The sequence below is a fragment of the Felis catus genome, chromosome A2, assembly GCF_018350175.1.
Source record: "Felis catus isolate Fca126 chromosome A2, F.catus_Fca126_mat1.0, whole genome shotgun sequence".
NCBI lineage: Eukaryota > Metazoa > Chordata > Mammalia > Carnivora > Felidae > Felis > Felis catus.
Genome location: NC_058369.1, coordinates 165,587,707 through 165,605,974, shown reverse-complemented (window position 1 = coordinate 165,605,974; position 18,268 = coordinate 165,587,707). Strand labels below are relative to the sequence as shown.

Below are 18,268 nucleotides of genomic sequence, written 5' to 3'. Positions count from 1 at the left end.
AGATGAGACAGGATGATTAAAGAGCCACTCAGGTTACCCTTAAGTCCATCTGCCTGAGAAAGAGGTTCTCTACATACTCGCTAGCATGGATAATTATCTACCTTTTCTTCATTAAGATGTCAATAACCATGTTAAAACTGCAATGTTTTAAAAATCTTACAAGCATGTTTGTATTTCACATACTCACTTCTCCAATCAGTGCCTTGGCAGGCAACATTTGCAGAAAATGGCATCAACAATCAAAGCACAGAATCTGCACTTAGCAAATCACTCTGCTAATAATGAAGCACCAACAGACTCCCCAGGTCACAAGTTTGTTCTCTGGGCTTATCTACAGTCCTATCAGTCGCTCTTAGGTTATCATTTGAGAACTTACATCTCCTATATGAATGTTTCCCCTTATAAAACATTCAGCACATTTCTTTTAGAATCGCTGATAATAGAAACTTCCTCAGTTGCTACACGAACACAAGGTGATGCAGGCTTCTTCATGATTTTGTTGGTGAGGACGGTTTGTAGGAAGACCATTCCACGAAAAACCTACTCGATGCTTTTTCTTTAAGAAGGAACAGCTCTTGCCAGCACATGAGGTGAATTCATGTGCTTTTTTAGACCTTTGGGGAAAAAAAATCAACCCTATTTATCCTAGTTCCGTTCTTTTAGCCCATCAGAAAGGTCTATCCATCTGTTTAATCGATAGCAAACCCAAAGAATCTGTTCTGGTTCACTAGGGGTGGGGGAAAAAAATCTTTAAAGAAAACCAACAGTGCAGCTTGAGTTCCTGAATGTATATGCTGAAAAAAATCACACGGTATGAACTAAATGTATACGTAAGCCCTTCCTACGCCGGCAGTAAATACAAGGCACAAACTCGCCTGCTTATTCCAAGACTGACGTCTGACTTTCAAAAATACGTTCCAGCCCAGGAACCCCTCCCCTTTGGGGAAGAAAGAGCTGCTGTATGTTTCTTGGAAGCCCTGACGGTGCTGGATGAATGGACGGTGCTACTCTGAGATCCTTTCACCTCCCCCGGGAACGACAGCCAGGGGCACCGAGGAAGGTGGGAAGAGGCATGACCCTCTAGCGAACCTGGAGACCTTCCCCGGGGCAATGCCAGCGTCCCACAGCTCTGTTCCATCACCCTGCGTTAGCCAATGTTAGTCACACCCTTGGTAGGTTAGTGAAAGCCCACTTTACATCGATTTTGCCGATTCTGGAAAGAGGAGGCCTTTTCCCTGCCCTCAATTCTTTATCCCTCAGTATCAGCCCGATGTGCATTTGAGCTTTAAGATCATAAAATATTTACTAACTTCCAGCTTTTAATGTTCGTGAAATAAAGAGCCAAATTAATAATTTTTGAGCGTTGGTTAAAAAGAAACTCAAGACTTTCTCCAAAGGGACAGCATTCAAGGCCAAATAAAGAGGTGTGGCCAGGTCCACCTGGCGTCAAAGTGCCTGGCTGCCAAGTGTCACTGGCTATTTGAACCGTAGACAAAAACATCACTGTTCACACGAACTATGATTTGTTTCTCTGTTTCCCTCCAAGAGCCGAAAGCAGTTGATCCGGTTTGAGCGGAAGGACACATAGGAAGATGGAAAGCCAGACCACAGAGAGAGACTCAAATACAAGGACAGCCTCACCGGGAGGACGGTGGCAGGTGGCTAGCTGGCTGATGTCACCCTATGGGATGACATCATTTGCTCTACCACCGGGGGCGTCTGAGATTCAGTATTTTCCTTCTTCGGAAAGCCCCCGTGCAACCAAGGGGCCACTCCTACCTCAGGGACCCACTAAGCAGAGACCCCCAAGCTGGAGATGCAAACACCCTACCAAGTGCTGCACTCAGCCTCCCTCAACGCTGAGGGGTAATCCCACACATCACTAACGGAGCACCTACTATGTGCTGGTATGTTCACAGATGCTGTAGTGTAGACATCATCTAGTTTCATCTGCACCCCCAAACACTGTAAGGCAGTATGGGCAGCTTCACCTTACGGAGGAGGAAAAACACTATACAGATAGGTGGCGGAAGAATCCAAATTCAAATTCTGATCTGTCTGCAATGCAAGGCCTTTTCTACTGAACTAGGGTAATCAAGGCTGGTCCCTCGATTATCCCTCGAACAGAAGGAACTGCCATCCTGTCTGCCATCCTGCCTCTTGGCATCAACAGCTTTACGATGACCGTTCCTACTTCCTAAGGACCTGGAGAAAACAGGGAGAATCGCAGGGCATTCGGAGGAGACCTACAGAAATCCAGTCTAGCCTCATCACATCATAGAGAAGAGACAAAGGTTCACGGAAAGGAAAGGACTTGCCCGAGTTCACGCAACTCCAGAGAGGCAAGGTGGCCACAAGAACCCAAATACCCAGGGCATTTGCTCTCCAGTCTACACTGCTGAAATCTACGCTGAGGGTTTGATATTGAGGCAAACCTGGAACGGAGAGATGTGGGATCACAAAACGAAGGCTGTCTCGAACGGTCAGGAAAAGAATCAAAGGTTAGTGAGGCTTTTAATTTGGTTCTCAAGTTGTGTCATTACTTATGAAATAACCCACTGTATTTTGTTCTTTTTTGGAGATGTATAAATGTAGCTTTGCATATCTAAATGCAGACACGTGTGATGAGCATCAGTATAGACACCCTGTGCTATCAGAGTACCTGCGGGAATAGGTCTGGAGGTGTGTGTGCTGCTCAGACATCTTTGTGCCCCAAAGAAACACGGACAGCATAATGAAATATTCACCCACAAAAAAACCACCTGTAAGTGGGGAAACGATAAAGCGGCAGGGTCCTGCTTCTAGTTCTGTATACATCAGCAAAGCTTTTCAGACTGGAAAATTGCACGGCCAACCAACAGCAGATTTAAATACCCCACACCACACAGGGGCTCTCTTTTGTTCCACTAGACTGTAGACTAATTAAGGCAAGGATCGTGTCTTATGATCTCTGTATCACTGACACCTGCTTAGACCTCAGCAGCAATATGAACAAACTTATATCTGGGGGGTAAGTATTATTTTCACTGATTTTATACCCTTGAAACTGGAGTTCACTGTTCTTGGGACCAAAAATACCTCATTAGGGAATTAAAAATATAGATGGCCATTGGATGCTTTGTCCACACCAAGGCTATTCAAAGCCCTTACCTTGAAAAGCCACTTTGGGGGGGTTAAATCCTCTGTATCCTTTGTTCTCCCACTTTAACATCATCATCTCTTGAAATGACCAGCACAGGAAGAGGAACCGCCCTAACCACGATATAAACTATGTAGTGCTTATACTGCGAGAAGTAATCATTAGAATCGTAGTACATATAGAGTGTTAGAGCCCGGAAAGGACCTTCAGGTGGTATAATTGTTTTTGATTCTGGCTGCCTGCTAGAATAACCTGGGGAGCTTTTGAAACATTTATTGATATTGTGGGCCCCACCCACTGCGACTTTGACTTGACTGGAGTTTAAACAAAGTTTAAACAAAGCTTTCTGGGAGATTGTATTATACTACCTGGACAGAGAATCAAGCTGTTGTGACTTACACACGTCCCCCCAATTTTATAGGTGAGAAGAAAAGGACAAAGGGAAGTCAAGTGACCACTTTGGGCAAAACCATGCATCTTGCTTGTCACTCTATTACATCGCATTGTCTTTCATGAGTTTTGTGATTCCTAAATATTCAAGTTTGGGTTGTGGGAAACTTGGGACCAGCCTTTCTAGTACAAAAATTTCTCTTGTCAAATATCCGTTAAATCAAATGGCATCACTCAGCATCCAGTAGCTGGATTGAAATCAGTCATTTGGCTACTGTAGGCACGCAGTCTGAAGAGCAAAGCCATCTAAAGCACTGATTCCAAACTCTGCTGACTTCTGCAGGTGGACCGGTCCTGGGTTTGTATGGAAAAAAACTCTCTTATTTCTACTTGCTACCAGTAAAACAATATAAGTACATGGGAGCCACCCAAACCATGGGAAGACTGCTGCTGTTTTAGATGAGCACGAATTCGTGGTATGGTAATGTTTTATTTCATGCCAGGCTTCAATGTCCAGATTTTGAAACTCTATACCCATCATCTTGACCCTGGCTTTAGACGCGCCGTAGATGGGCCCGGGAAGGAACAGACTTGGAAGTAACCAGGACCCCAGAATAACTTTGGCCACCTGGATGAGAGACTCAACAGCCACTCCTCTATTAAGAGGCTTTTAAATCCTTACTTGGAAACTGCTTTTGAATCTCTCTGATTTTTACAAGTTTTATTAACAACAGTCTGGAGTGATTAGCATAAAACCACCATAAAAAAGGTAATGAATAATTCAAAGTTGAAACTACAGAGTAATTACATCACCCATTTAAATTCCCCACCCCTAAATAATTAAGGAATCCCTTGGATTATTTAGAATGTGCTTCCTTTTCTGGACTATGCTGTTGGCCAGTGAAATCCTGGGCGTCTCTCTATTTCGCCCTGAGGCCTCCTTCCAGCAAACAGGGCCAGCGTCGGTGCTGTGAGTTTGGGGTCTGTGGGCCCCACACATCCGAAAGACCCTCCTCTCTCAGAGGATGCCTTTCCACACACGGCTTACTGAGGGGCTCATCTGGAGCTTTGGGGTGTCGTATGTAACAAATATTTAGATCACTGGGGAGGCTCGTGGCTAGAAGGAAGCTTAGTCTGTGAAAGAGATAATACAAATTACCCTACTGTTCATCCACATATCTCCATATGACTCTGATCCATTACCTCTGATGTCACTCAGAACGCTGTAGAGTCTGGAAGCCAGGTCTGAGTATCATTTCAATAAGGCATTCTGGGAGCCCTCTAACAGCTAAAAGCTATGAGGCTCAACACATTTAATCAGACTTCTTCAGACAGATCTAGGCAGATATTTGGTGACTTTGGAGCACAGACTAATCTGTTTTCCATATGCTCAGATTAAATCTTGGAGCTGGGGGGAACCACTCACTTTATAGACGGGAAGTGAAGGGAGGGCAGTAGAAGCAGTTCTGCCCAGGACCCAGGATCAAGAGACTAATCCCAGGAACCACACGGTTGGTTGTCAGACCCTTCGGCCCAGGGCCGTGCAAGCTGCATATGGTGCTCCTTAGAGTGTCATCATTTTAAGCGTTTTAAATATGCTTTTGTTTACTCAGATGAAATATCCATTTATATGCTCCACATATGCTCTAATTTGGGAAGAAATTGTGTTGGTTCTACCCAGTCGAATGTAAAGCTTTGCTTAAGAAGTAATTTCAAAATTACTCACATTCTTTTCAAACTCCCATTATCTGATCATTACAAGTTCAAATAAAGAGAGAGCATGACTCACTAAGTAATTGACAAAGCACATCTATAACCCCAGGCTCTTCTTCAATGACTCAGAGCATCATACAGAAAGAAAAGCAGTTTACCTATAGTCAGAAATGCATTAGGTGTGCTAACTGCCTGTTATTTATTCATCTAATGAAGCAATTTCTAACGAGCAGGGTACTAACCCTAGCATACCAAAAAAAAAAAAAAAAAAAATTAAGTAACGTTAGCGTAAGATGGAAACTTACCCACAAATTTATACCAGCTCTGCATCATATTTTAAGGAGTCCCTGACAATCAGATTCAGGGTCATTCGTTCCTTTTTATGTCCTAAACACTCAGGGGTTTTAACTTTGGTACCAGCATACAATATCAACACACATCTCCCCGAATCTCACGCGACGATTCAGAAAAGAATTCTTTACTTGTTGCTCTGAATCCAGATTCTGACAACTGCAAAGAAGCAATGGTTTCCCTAGATATTTTATCATTCTGCGAGAAGAGGCAAAAGTTGAAAATCCAGAAGCCGTCCACTATCAGGCTGGCTTGGGGCTGATCTTCTCATTACAGAGGATTACGGTAATAGTCTACAAATGTGTATCACACGTTTGAATGGTTTGTGATTACCGCTGCCTCAGTACTTTCTAATGCTCTAATAGTGCACTACAGGGCATGAGATTTTCCTCTCCTCTGTCTGGTCACACAGGGCTCCTGATAGACCACACAGTCTGAGAGAAAACGCATACAGACCTTATTTTCAGGGCTCTATCTAGTCGCCATCACATCCAACACTGTTCCCAGAGGCCAAGATCAGAAGATGCTGGATGATAGCTGAGTGACAGTAAATATAATCAACCATCATACTGTGGCTCAAATGCTAAGCTGCCTTTTCGAGAAAAGTCGTGTTCTGAGTAAACACCCAAAGTTGCACTGGCTGCTGATTGCATCTGCTACAGATTTCTTAAAATTAAATCCCAAACGTTTGGCAAGACATCAGACATGCACAGTTGAACCTCTCCCCAGGAGTTTTGGAAAATAACGCAACTATCTCACGGCGCCTCTCCCACAGTAAGGTAGGTTTTGTGTTGTTTGGTTTTTAAGAAATTGAATTCTTTTTTTTTTTTCCTGTAAGTTGATTTGTGTCCTTTTACTCACCCTCCAAAACTGTTTGAATCTGTTCACGCCGGGCAGCCTGGAAGCGTTCATCCCCGCCGGTGACAGGTCGGAAGTCTACCCTTCGCGGCTTCCAGAACGTCAGTGGGACTCCCACGGGCGGATCTGAAGCAGTGTACTGCCCGCGACGCTGACCAGGGTCCTTGCAATCTGAGACACTCCCTAGCTTTCAGAGCTGCTTTCCAACAACCACAGAGTCCGCCACTCAGCACAAAGCAACCAATAGCTAGCTGCACACGACATCCTCAGCCTCGGAGGATCAGACTTACCCCACTGCAAACTGATGTAGGGCAGAGAGGGAAGACTTAGGAATGCCTCCAAAGCAGCCTCCCTGGTGAAAAATGGGGTGTTTTCTAAGCAGCCCTGTTTACCTCTTCTTCATGTGGGCTACATCAAAGCTCAGGGTCTGCTCTGAGAAAGATAAATGCTAACACTTGTCTCAGCTTAACATGATCAGCTTAACCCTGGGTGTCCCCATTGACCTGAGATGGTCCTTGCTTCTTATTTGGGGTTCCGACCACGGACAGGTGTGTGTCTGGAATACTGGGGGGACAGGACTTTCTATACATGATTCCTGATAAAGGGTAAATGCTGATTGTAGGTCTGGCTGCATCGGCTCGGAGAAACAGAGATTTGGCCATTATCTGCTTAATCTTATGCTAGGAGGGTTCAGGATACCAAGGAGCACATTTATAGTTGCATCCGGTAATAATCTCAATATGCCTCCCAGAAAAAAGCAATGTGCAGATGGACAGACCCAGACTTTATCACGTTCACCGCTGTCACGGTGCCGGTGTTTATTGGTTGTTTCTAAACATATTCTTTGAGCACCAACTCTATGCCAGGCACTATGGCCGGTTCTGGGTATAAAAGCGTGAGCCAGGCAGGCATCAACTCTGAAGCGGTGACGTTTATAGTTCAGCGTCATCGTGATTTCATTACCTGTTGCTCTCCCCATGAACAGACCGACTCACCATGGAGACCAAGAGCTTTTCAAGGGCAGAGACTGGGCCAGCCTGACGCAGTGGCCAGCGCATCGTGGGGAGCTTTGCCAGTTCTCACCGACGAGGCTGATGGGGGTCACTCAGGTGTCCCACCATCAACCTGCAAGAGCGATTGCTCTGAGATGATGCTACCTTGACAGAGGTTGAGCAGGAAGGGTTGGACACTCCTAGATAATTCCCACGCAGACACCATTTACAAGAGGAGCCTTAGGTAAATAATTACTTCAACTCACCAGCACACCTCCTGTTTGTCGTCATACTTGGCCAGGACTGTGTTGGAACCCGGAGAATGACTGAGGGTCAAACAGAAGCAGTGAATGGACACTGACCTTTTCGGGATTCTCTTGTCTTAGGATCTGTAGTATTATGAAAGTAACGAAAGGTGGTTTATGGGCAGAGGTAAAATGAATGAACCGAGGAGCTTGAGGAAATCAGGTTGACTCAACTGAAAGCAGCAAGGAAGAAGGGAGGAACGGAAGACAAGAGTGGTAAGGGCCAGGAGGGCTTCGAGGTCGGGGATTCAAATAGGCAGATGGCAAAACACTGACCCAAGCAGGAAGAGTCTGTACTCGGGAAGTGAATTCAGTAACTGATACATTAGCGTCTTAGCCAGCCACCTCTCTACTCCCAAAGAGCAGCCACCAGGAACACCAGCATCGCTGCATTAAAGGAACGTGCTCTACAGCACATGGAGAAAGAGGAGAGCAAAGGAAGACGTGGGGAGAGAGAGATGAGCACAGGGAACCCGTGTGAGGACCAGGCTGCAAGGACACGCGAAGGCCCCGCATCCCTCACTCTGAGCTTTCCATCTTGGTCCCTAAGCGGCTGGATGTGGGTCTCCTCTTCACGGGACAGCAGAACCGTGTTGATACTTACGGAAATACGCCGAATCAGAGTGCATTGGGAGACACGGTGTGAAACCTCTCGGCAATCACAGAACATCAGGGATGCCTCATTTCTACAAAGAGGCTAATGACTTGTCTTTCCAATGAAAATCATGATTATCCACCACTGTTGAAAGTAATGCTTGTTGCTAAAATATTACTGGCTTACTACCTCTGGGCCCATGTTATATGGTCATTTCTGGTCCCTTGTGGCTGGACGGAGCCATGTGACATTCTGCTCAATGAGTTCTGGAAGGAAGCAACTTTTACTTCATCATCAGCACCTCCAACTGCCGTTGCAAATGCTCCAAGCTCTCACTCTCTCACTCTGGCAGGGTGACAGGGTGAGGGAGTGCAGACCAGACCCCCCTGGAGACCAGTGATGGACTGGTGGCATCAGTGAGAAATAACCCTTTCTTTTAGCCTCTTACTGGCACATAACCTAGTCGGATCCTGGCTGTTACAACTTGTAAATTTATTTTCTTAGTTTGTCTTCTCCCGACAAAATCAATACTTAGCCCCAAATGCATTTTTAAAGGTTCTAATGTGTGATGGTACTTTGCAATTTTTTCAGCGAGAAGATCCACTCGTCTGTGCTCCTGAACCCACCCAGGATCACACTTCAACAGCCCAGATCAACAGTTGTGTCGCTGAGCACAGAGGTCATAAGAGACATAGGTGTTCGCTACATCAAAACAAAAAGTTGCTGCACAGCAAAGGAAATAATCAACAAAACTGAAAGGCAACCTACTGAATGGGAGAAGATATTTGCAAGGACATAGCCAATAGTTAGTATCCAAAAAATATAAAGAAATGATACAACTCAACACCCAAGAAACAAATAATCCAATTAAAAATGGGGAGAAGACACGAACAGACATATCTCTGCAGAAGACATCCAGAGGGCCAACAGACACATAAAAAGATGTTCAACACCACTCATCATTAGGGAAATGCAAATCAAAAACACAATGACATGCCCCCTCACACCTGTCAGAATAGCTAAAATCAAAAACCTAAGTAACTACAAGTGTTGGCAGGGATGTGCTCTTGCACTGGTGGTGGGAATGCAAACTGGTGTAGCCACCATGGAAAACGTATGGAGGTTCCCGCAAAAAAAAGAAAAAAAAAATAGAACCACCCTATGATCCAGGAGTCGCACTACTAGATATTTACCAAAAAAAAAAAAAAAACAAAAAAAAACACAAAAAACAAAAAAACAAAAAAACAAAAACAAAACAAAACAAAAAAAACAAAAACCCAACAAACAAAACCAAAAAAAAAAAAACCCACTAATTCAAAGGGATATATGCACCCCTGTGTTAATAGTAGCATTGTTTACAAGAGTCAAACTACAGAAGCAACCCATGAGTCCATCGACTGATGAATGGATAAAGATGTGATACATATGTACACAAAGAAATATTATTCAGCCACTAAAAGAGGCTGAAATCAAGGCTAGAGCCATCTAGACCATTCCCATTCGAGATGGCGATGCCTCACTTGAAACCAGCACCAGGAAGTGCCTGGCACCAGGGCAGACCAGTGCAGAAAGCTACCGTAGGGCCTCACGCATCGCGCCACATCACCGTGTCCGGACAGGAGCGTTCCCTTCCCATCTGAAGACGGCACATTATTTTATCTGCATAGAAAGCCAAGACAAAGAAATGGTCCTAATCTCATGAGCTTAAAGGTTTCCTGGAATTCAGTCTCTCAGAAGCAGCTCTCAAGGGGGGTGTTCCTGCATCTGGGGATCGAAATGCATCAGATCTGTATGTAGCCTATTGATCCTGTCAGTACGGAAGCGGAGCAAGCTGATGCCCTTCTGTCTTTTCAACTTGCCACTTAAGGGAAGTCGCAAGTTAGATGACACAGACAGCTACAGGGATTGGTATTGTGGAAAAAATATTCCAAGCTAAGGGATCCGTGCTGGCAGGGCTCCTAGTGTTTCCCCTTTAGAGTCTTGTAAGTAAGAGGACCAAGAAAAGTTGATTAATATTTAATTGATGGCAGATAAAAATAATGTGATCTTGAATTTATGTAATTTTGGAAAGGTAGGCATGATGAATTCGTCACCCTGGAAACAGACCATGAGAACCTCAGCACCAGAAAACTTTTAATCACTGAAAAATATGGGTAAGAAAATGTAGGTTTCTGACACTTCATTATACAATGCTTTTTAAAAAAATTAGATTCTGTCATGCTGACCATATTTCTTCCAGGTCATTTGTAGTTTTGTCTTCCAGGCCACTTCTAAAATATTAGGATAGCCAGGGACTTCACTATCTCAGGTCAAAGAGAGGGCTGTTGAAGTTTTTGAAGAATTGACATTAACTCAAATATTCTGTGAACACGTCATATTTGTAGATGTACCTTGCATTTCCTTATGTATCTACATAAAAAGGTTTTCTCAATGTTTTAAGTCAGAATCCTCCTGGGAGATCCCGAATCTTTATAACATTATTGGCAAACCGAAACTTGTAAAGTCATTTTTAGCTTAAATTTTATCAAAAATAACATGGGTTTATTGATTTTTAAATAAACGGAAGTCTATCTTCACTTAATGACACAGGGAGTTGACACAGAAAACGAACAACCATGAATGTAAATTTTATATCTCGAGAAGATGAAAGTAACAGAAAATCAAGCCACCTTCCCAGAGCAAGTTAGCGACTCCTCGCGTGACTAAAACTTAAAGTAAGCCTTGCAGTAAAACTAAAGTTTTGATTTAAGGGAAAGGAAGGGACACCATTATGGGTGCTGGCCTGGTGGTGGGGCGAGTGGGGAGGTCATGATGAACCAAAGCTTTACAGCCTCCTCTGGGTTATAGATCATTACAGCTCATCTATCATCTGACTTTCCGGGACAACACGTGTGAAATAACAATCGCTTACAGGTACAAGGGCTGGCGTTTAGGTGGTTAAGAATTTACCCCCAGAATATCAATACGCACAGGATGGCTTCTAACGTAAATCACCATTTCAGGACTCACGCTTTCTGATCTGACTCCCGTGGCCACTTACATACTCTGTACTCTCCATTCACTCGAGCTTTACATAAGGACACTGTACCACCATCTTGCACCCCCATTTCGTCCACTCATTGTTCTGTACGTAACCTAAAAATTCAGGTGTGCAAAAAGAGCACCTTTCCTTATTTTCTTTATAGCAACTAGAATTTGCATTCAATGTTCTGTCTGGCAGAATATAAGGCAGCTCAATCTCGCTCGCCACTGGGGGCCAGGACCGTCCCAAGGTCCCGTGGGTTTCAGAGGTGCCAAAGCACAGTGGAGGGGCCTTCTGATCTTTTGTCATGGGTTACAGGAGTCTCTTTCATTCTGCATCATTCCTTCAGGTGTGGTTAGTCCTGATGCTTCCGTGCTGGCTTAACACACAGAACTCTTTGGTGGGACTGGAGTGGGGGCGTCAAAAAGGCCAGGACCCAGCCTCCACAGGGCATCATCTGCCCTTCCCCTTGGGGTCTTGTCTCTGGCCTTGGGTTCCATCTTGAAGCAGCACACAGATCGCTACTCCCAGCGGGCCACGTTAACTACCTTCCCTTCTCCTCCTGGTCTGTGGCAACTTCTCTTGCTGCTTTCTAAGGTTCTCCGACCTCTTCCTCCCAATTTGGGACCTCTGCCACACTGAAAGGGGCAGTCACAGAATGGAAAGGAATAATCTATGAGCAGGGACCTTTTTAAATTGTGAAATTCTAGATAAACACTAGCCGTACATTTCAGGGACAAGCCATAGTTGGTGACTTTCTCCAAACCTACAGAGATCTGTGTCTAACATTCTGTATTCAGTAGAGCTTTTGTCTCCCCCCTACTACTCACTCTACTGCAGAACACCAAATGGAGACTTCACTTACAGTGAAGTGTTTTCCAGAGTGTTCCTTTTTGCAAGCGTCTATGGCTTATTAAAACTAGGATACGTTCTGCCAGCGATGGGTAGAGAAAGGCCATTTATTGTAGTGTCTTATTTATTGTAGTGCCATATAGTGTCTTGTGTGCAAGACAGTGTGAAATTCTAGATAAACACTAGCCGTACATTTCAGGGACAAGCCATAGTTGGTGACTTTCTCCAAACCTACAGAGATCTGTGTCTAACATTCTGTATTCAGTAGAGCTTTTGTCTCCCCCCTACTACTCACTCTACTGCAGAACACCAAATGGAGACTTCACTTACAGTGAAGTGTTTTCCAGAGTGTTCCTTTTTGCAAGCGTCTATGGCTTATTAAAACTAGGATACGTTCTGCCAGCGATGGGTAGAGAAAGGCCATTTATTGTACTTCCCTGCCTTCCTGTGGCTATTGGCTTTGTGGTCAGGGACTGAAGACATAAGCCAAAGAAAAATAATAATAATAATGATGGTCAGCATGAAAGCACTTTCTAAGAGGCACGGTGATCTGTGAGGCCGGGGGTATTTCAGTGTTTGCTCAACAAAGACTTCTTAGCTTCCTGATCAAATGGTACACGCTAACCTCCCTGTAGTAATTGCAGGATGTTGTCTATATAAAGGTTTTATCTTCAAATTAGCAATGACCTTTTGTTCTACAAAGCTCATTGAACAGAAATGTGCAAATTCCACCTTCAGGAGGGATTAAGTGTCATCAAGACTCAAAATGTACTCTCAGGATCCGGGCCCGAGTTGAGTCTACCCCTCGGTGCTCTTCAAAGACAGTGTTCGATGTTAAGAATAATTCAAGACATTTTAACTGGGAAATAACTCCATATTATGTGATATTAAAAATAAATAAAGATTAAACTAATGTGGTTTTGCCCTATTGAACATCAATTCATCCACAAGTCTTTCCATAGGCAAATGAATGACTCAAATATAAGGTTTGGTTATACTTTTCAGGGGTTGGAAGCCAGCAAGACTCCTCTGAAACTCTCTTGAATAATTTATTTCCTTGGCTGGTCTTGCCAAAAGGAAGCTCAGAGATGTAGTGATGTGGACAAAAGCACTCTTTAACCACGAAGACCAGCTCCCTTCACCCCTCAACTACCACTGCTGTGTGTGTTCCCCTTGGCTCTGCCGTAGCTCCACACTGTTGTTGTTTTTTTTTTTTTTTCATCTGAAAATCAAGGTCTAAGCAATTGGCCAAATCACCACCAATTTCAACCTCACTGAATTAAAACATGAAGCGGTGGGGTGAAGAAGGGACTCGAGGGAAGAAGAGGGGACAAGAGAGAAGAAAAAATACACAAGAGAAATTGGGTAGAAATTGTAACCAGTTAACAACTATGGTGGGAGGGGGAGGGGGAAGGAGGGGAGAGAAAAGGAGGGGTGGGGAAGGGAAGGGAGGGAAAGGGAAGGGAGAAGAGGGGGGGAGGGGAAAGGAAGGGACCCACAGAACTTGAGAAGCAGGAAATTAACAACTTGCCTTTATGACAGGGATCCAAACCTCCTGGTGAAATATACTACCATAAGTTGTTTAACCTTAGGGATATTGATTTATCTGCAAAGAGCCAGGTTGACAGTAATGAAGAAAGGGTGATAAAAGAAATTTGTAAACAAAACAAGACATTTCCAGTCAAGTCTGTGAACACGGACAGACTCACTCTTAGATACCAACATGTATTAGTTTTGGTTTCACAACTAGGAATGAGAGACGCTTTCTTAGCACGTTTCCACCCCAAAGACTAATCTCCAACGTAAGCCTTTATGCACACCACTCACTGGAGATGTTACACAACCATGAGGACAGAGTCAACAAAACTGAACTGTGCGCTTAAAAATGGTAAAGCTGGTGAATTTTTATGCTGTAAGCATTTTCACCCAATACAGACCCATGGCACGCACTACAGATGAATCAGCTCATTTAACTCTCCCCAACCCTGGACGGTTGGCAGATAGGCCCTTTCAATTCTCCAATGGGGAAGCCAAAACTTGGAGAAAGGCAGAGACAGGTCCCAGGTCGTGCAGCCAATGGGTGGTGAGGCTCACATTCAAAACAAAACAGTGTGATTCAAGTCCCTTGGATGTAACCATGTTATTCTTTCTCCCCCAAGGAAAACCGGAAATAGAAAAAGGAAATAAATATATTTTAAAAATAATCTATGACCAGAAGGATGCTGGAGAGGCATGTGTGGGAAACTGGACATCTTAAGGAACAACCTGTGTCTCTGGGGAAGCAAGCAGAAGGTCATCACAGGCAAGGATTTACCCTAGGAGTTTCAGCGTTTAGCTTTGCACAGGGCACACGGAACAACTGTGTACAGCTGCTGTGGGTAGCAGAGCCCTGTCCCTCTGAGGCACCCCGCTGCCTGTACCCCCGTGGCGTTCCTGCGTGAGCCCCAAGAACAGGGAAGCCTGATTCACTAAGATGTGGACCCCGTCTCTGCCCCTTTCACTGAGACAGACAGACAAACTGAAGTTAGAGGGGCCATCTGTCAGTCATCGTAGGGCTGGTCAGTGGCAAGGACAACAGAAGGGGGTGGGGAAGGGAGGTGGGAGAGACTGATGAGAAGGGGAGAGAGGTTGAGGGTGGCAGAGGAAGGGAGAGTGAGTACAGAGAGGCCAGAGGAAGAGCTGGGGCATCAGGAAGGGAAGAATGGAGGGAAAGGAGGTAGGGATGTGAGTGGGGGTTAAGATCCTTACACAAAACAAGGAGTGTCCCCTTCCATCTCTGGGGTCAGCTCTCAGGACCCGAATACCCAGGTTGGAGGCACTGCAACTCTGAACTCTTCCCTTTACGTAGATTCTTCAGGACCCACTGGGAACAAAACTGCCATGCCTGCATTTCACTTAGAACTTGTCTTACTTGTTCTTCTGAATCCCCATTCCTTAAAACCAACGATGGGGACTTTCACTGGACCCAGGCTTGCATGGTCAGAAATCATCTTTTTTATACAAACACAGATCCTGGTGAGAGAGGTTGCAATAAATTAACCGGGGCTCCAATGAGGTCAAGAAACAAACTCTATTTGCCAAAATTCCCCTGAAAGGAATTAGAGTGGTTAGGATCGGAGATTCATTCTAACGTAACCCACCAGGAAATCCATTTACCCCTAACAAGCATTCTTCAAGGCAAAAATAGCCTGCTCTTTGCTACAGTTCTTTTCCGATTATGGATTTTTAACAAACAAAATAGATTTCTCGATGAAGACACACTTGGAAATAACATCTTCCATTAAAGCAGTCCACAGCAGTCTCTAAGCTGAAGGAGATCCAATCACACGGCCCGTCCTAACTTCCGGAGCTGAGGCCGAGGACCTCTAGAGGCTGGGAGGTCAGGTGCAAGGGAGACACCAAATATCCAATGTGCAGATCTGTGTGGCCAGTGGCAACACCCAAGCTTCTGACAATGTGATGCATTTTTTTTTTAATTTTGAGAGAGAGAGAGAGAGAGAGAGAGAGAGTGAGAGAGAGCGCCAGGCAGGGGCAGAGAGAGGGAGACAGAGAGAATCACAAGCAGGGTTTATGGGTCTCAAACCCATGAACCACGCAATCGCGACCTGAGCGGAAGTCAGATGATTAACCGACTGAGGCACCCCCAGGCACCCCCATCTGGACCATTCTTAAGTCACCTCATCACATGACAGTCTGTTGAAATGACACTGGCTCATGTAGTCCTATCTTGATGTCATTTCCAATCTCACTTTAAAAAATGTCATCAGGGTTCTTGTCACTCCTTGATATTTTCTTGTTGAGGTATTTATTTGCTCTTACCTAGCACTACACCCCAAGTACTCCAGACCCCAGGCACAGTTGGTGCTTACTAAGCATCTGAAAGAATGAAGGAAGAAATCGGCACAATTTTTTTATACAAATTTTGGACTCTGGTTCAGTTAGAGGCAGGTGCATCCTTCTTATTGGGAGACAGAAGCCAAAGGAGACTTGACCCTGGGTTCTCTCTAGGTCACAAAACCCTCTGCACCCCACTGTGTGCCTGTGTGCAATGAGCAAATGGAGTTCTTCCTGTTTCATACATCATGTTAAAGGGGAAAACAGGCAATAATTTACCAGTGTTGGATACGCTTAAGACAGAAATTATTATCCTAGAGGCTCTGCAATTTAAGGAATCAGGGACACTATTTAGTTTCAATTTCACACACACACACACACACACACACACACACACACACACACACGGAGTAGGATGGGAATACTAAGAAATGCTGGGGGCCTTTCGGATGTCACAGGTTTTGGCGAGGACTCGTCGGGGATTATAAAGGTAGACAGTGAGGCTAGAAGTGTTCCAGAGCCTTCCCTACTTGGATCTCAACTGTCACAAAGCTCTCAGTAAGGACAGGCTTTGTTCTGCTCGGCTCATTATGGCCTTCTTAGGCCTGGGGATTAAGAGATACAAACCTCCAGTTATAAAATAAATAAATCGCGGGGTGAGAAGTACAGCATAGGGAATATAGTCAATAATATTACAATAACGTTGTGTGGTGACAGACGGTGACCACACCCACTGTGCTGAGCATTGCGTCATGCACAGAACTGTCGATTCACTATGTTGTACACCTGAGACTAAAATAATGTTCTGTGTTCACTATTCTTTTTTTTTTTAAATTTTTTTAACGTTTATTTATTTCTGAGACACAGAGAGACAGAGCATGAACGGGGGAGGGTCAGAGAGAGAGAGGGAGACACAGAATCGGAAACAGGCTCCAGGCTCTGAGCCATCAGCCCAGAGCCCGACGCGGGGCTCGAACTCCCGGACCGCGAGATCGTGACCTGGCTGAAGTCGGACGCTTAACCGACTGCGCCACCCAGGCGCCCCAAGTGTTCACTATTCTTTAAAAAAAAATCTTTTAAGAGAGAAAGGGAGAGACTATTGATGTTACAGACCCGCATAAAGGCCACATCAAACACCTGTGTCAGAGGAGCTAAACCTCACCCTGAGCCTAGAGACCGGCTGTCTGCTGGTGACACATCAGCCTTGGTTTTGATCACCGCCTCTGCCCGGGCTCCGAAGGGCAGATCACAGTGCGTATTGCCCTTCCTCACGCTGAAGGAGGTGAAGTGTGGCCCAGAACTACGGGCAGTGTATTTTCTTTACCTTCTTTCCCATTTTCCATGGAGGGTAGACCAGCAGGCCGTACGGGTGATCAATGTGTTTATGTGTCTGTCTCTGTGTCCCTGGATTAGATGGCTGGCCTAGATAAAACAGCTCATTTATTTTATTGATCCGTGTATCCACCTAGAGCAGGGATAATAAGGCCTTCTGGGCCGTTCTCTCCTCCTGTCTGGGTTGCCATGGTCTCAGAGTCCCAGGACCCGGAGCTGCAAAGGTTTTCACCGCAGTGGCCCCACACGCTCCTCGGAGGCTGCCCTCCCCGGCGTTACCTTCAGCCGCCCATCTGTCTGAGTGTCTGCCTCTGCCTCAACTGAATCTAATAGAAAGAAACAGATTTGCTCACTGATAAGGGCTCACAAATGAGATTGGACGGGGGCCCGGAAAGCAGCGTCAGGAGGCAAGTTGCCCGACAGGTGTGAGATGGGCAAGTGTCCCCGGGGACGCACAGCAGCATCTGTGCGGAGGACTCGGTACCTCGGGCCCTGGCAGGCTGCCAGGCTTCACGAAAAGTCAAAGTGGGCTGATGTGGCCACGAATCTGCACACTTCTCGTTACAGGCTCGAGGCTTTCGAGCCACACGCTTAATTTCGCTTGAGCCTCACTTTGTGCCGAGCAGTTTATACACAGGAAGCTGTGGTTAGCAAAATGGCAGTCAGTACATTAACTGAAAACTCTGGATTCTTCTCGCTGTATCAACCCAAGAGCCAATGTTGCAGGGCCTGAGCGATGCCCCTTGAAAGCAGCTACCGTATGCTCGGCGGGGGACAGCACAGAGAGGGTCTGCACTGACTGGGATGTGGCGGACGCAGGACAGCCCTCCCGGGAAGCGCCGGGTGTTGAGTGACTGAGACCCCTCGGGAGGACGGTTGCTTCTA

At 45.3% G+C, this 18,268-nt stretch overlaps 1 protein-coding gene across 5 annotated transcripts in view; it reads right to left on the bottom strand.

The window, feature by feature from the left end:
• The window catches only part of DPP6 (dipeptidyl peptidase like 6), a 949,991-nt gene that overhangs the window by 593,269 nt on the left and 338,454 nt on the right, over window positions 1-18,268 (bottom strand). Inside the window, exon 1 of one of the 5 annotated variants that reach the window (XM_045053299.1) lies at window positions 6,455-6,586. The exons of the other annotated variants lie outside the window; for them this stretch is intronic. Coding sequence (XP_044909234.1) covers window positions 6,455-6,505 — 51 coding nt within the window. The 5' untranslated portion in view covers window positions 6,506-6,586. Of the gene's footprint in view, window positions 1-6,454; window positions 6,587-18,268 lie in introns of those variants that run through there. 5 annotated transcript variants of the gene reach the window in all.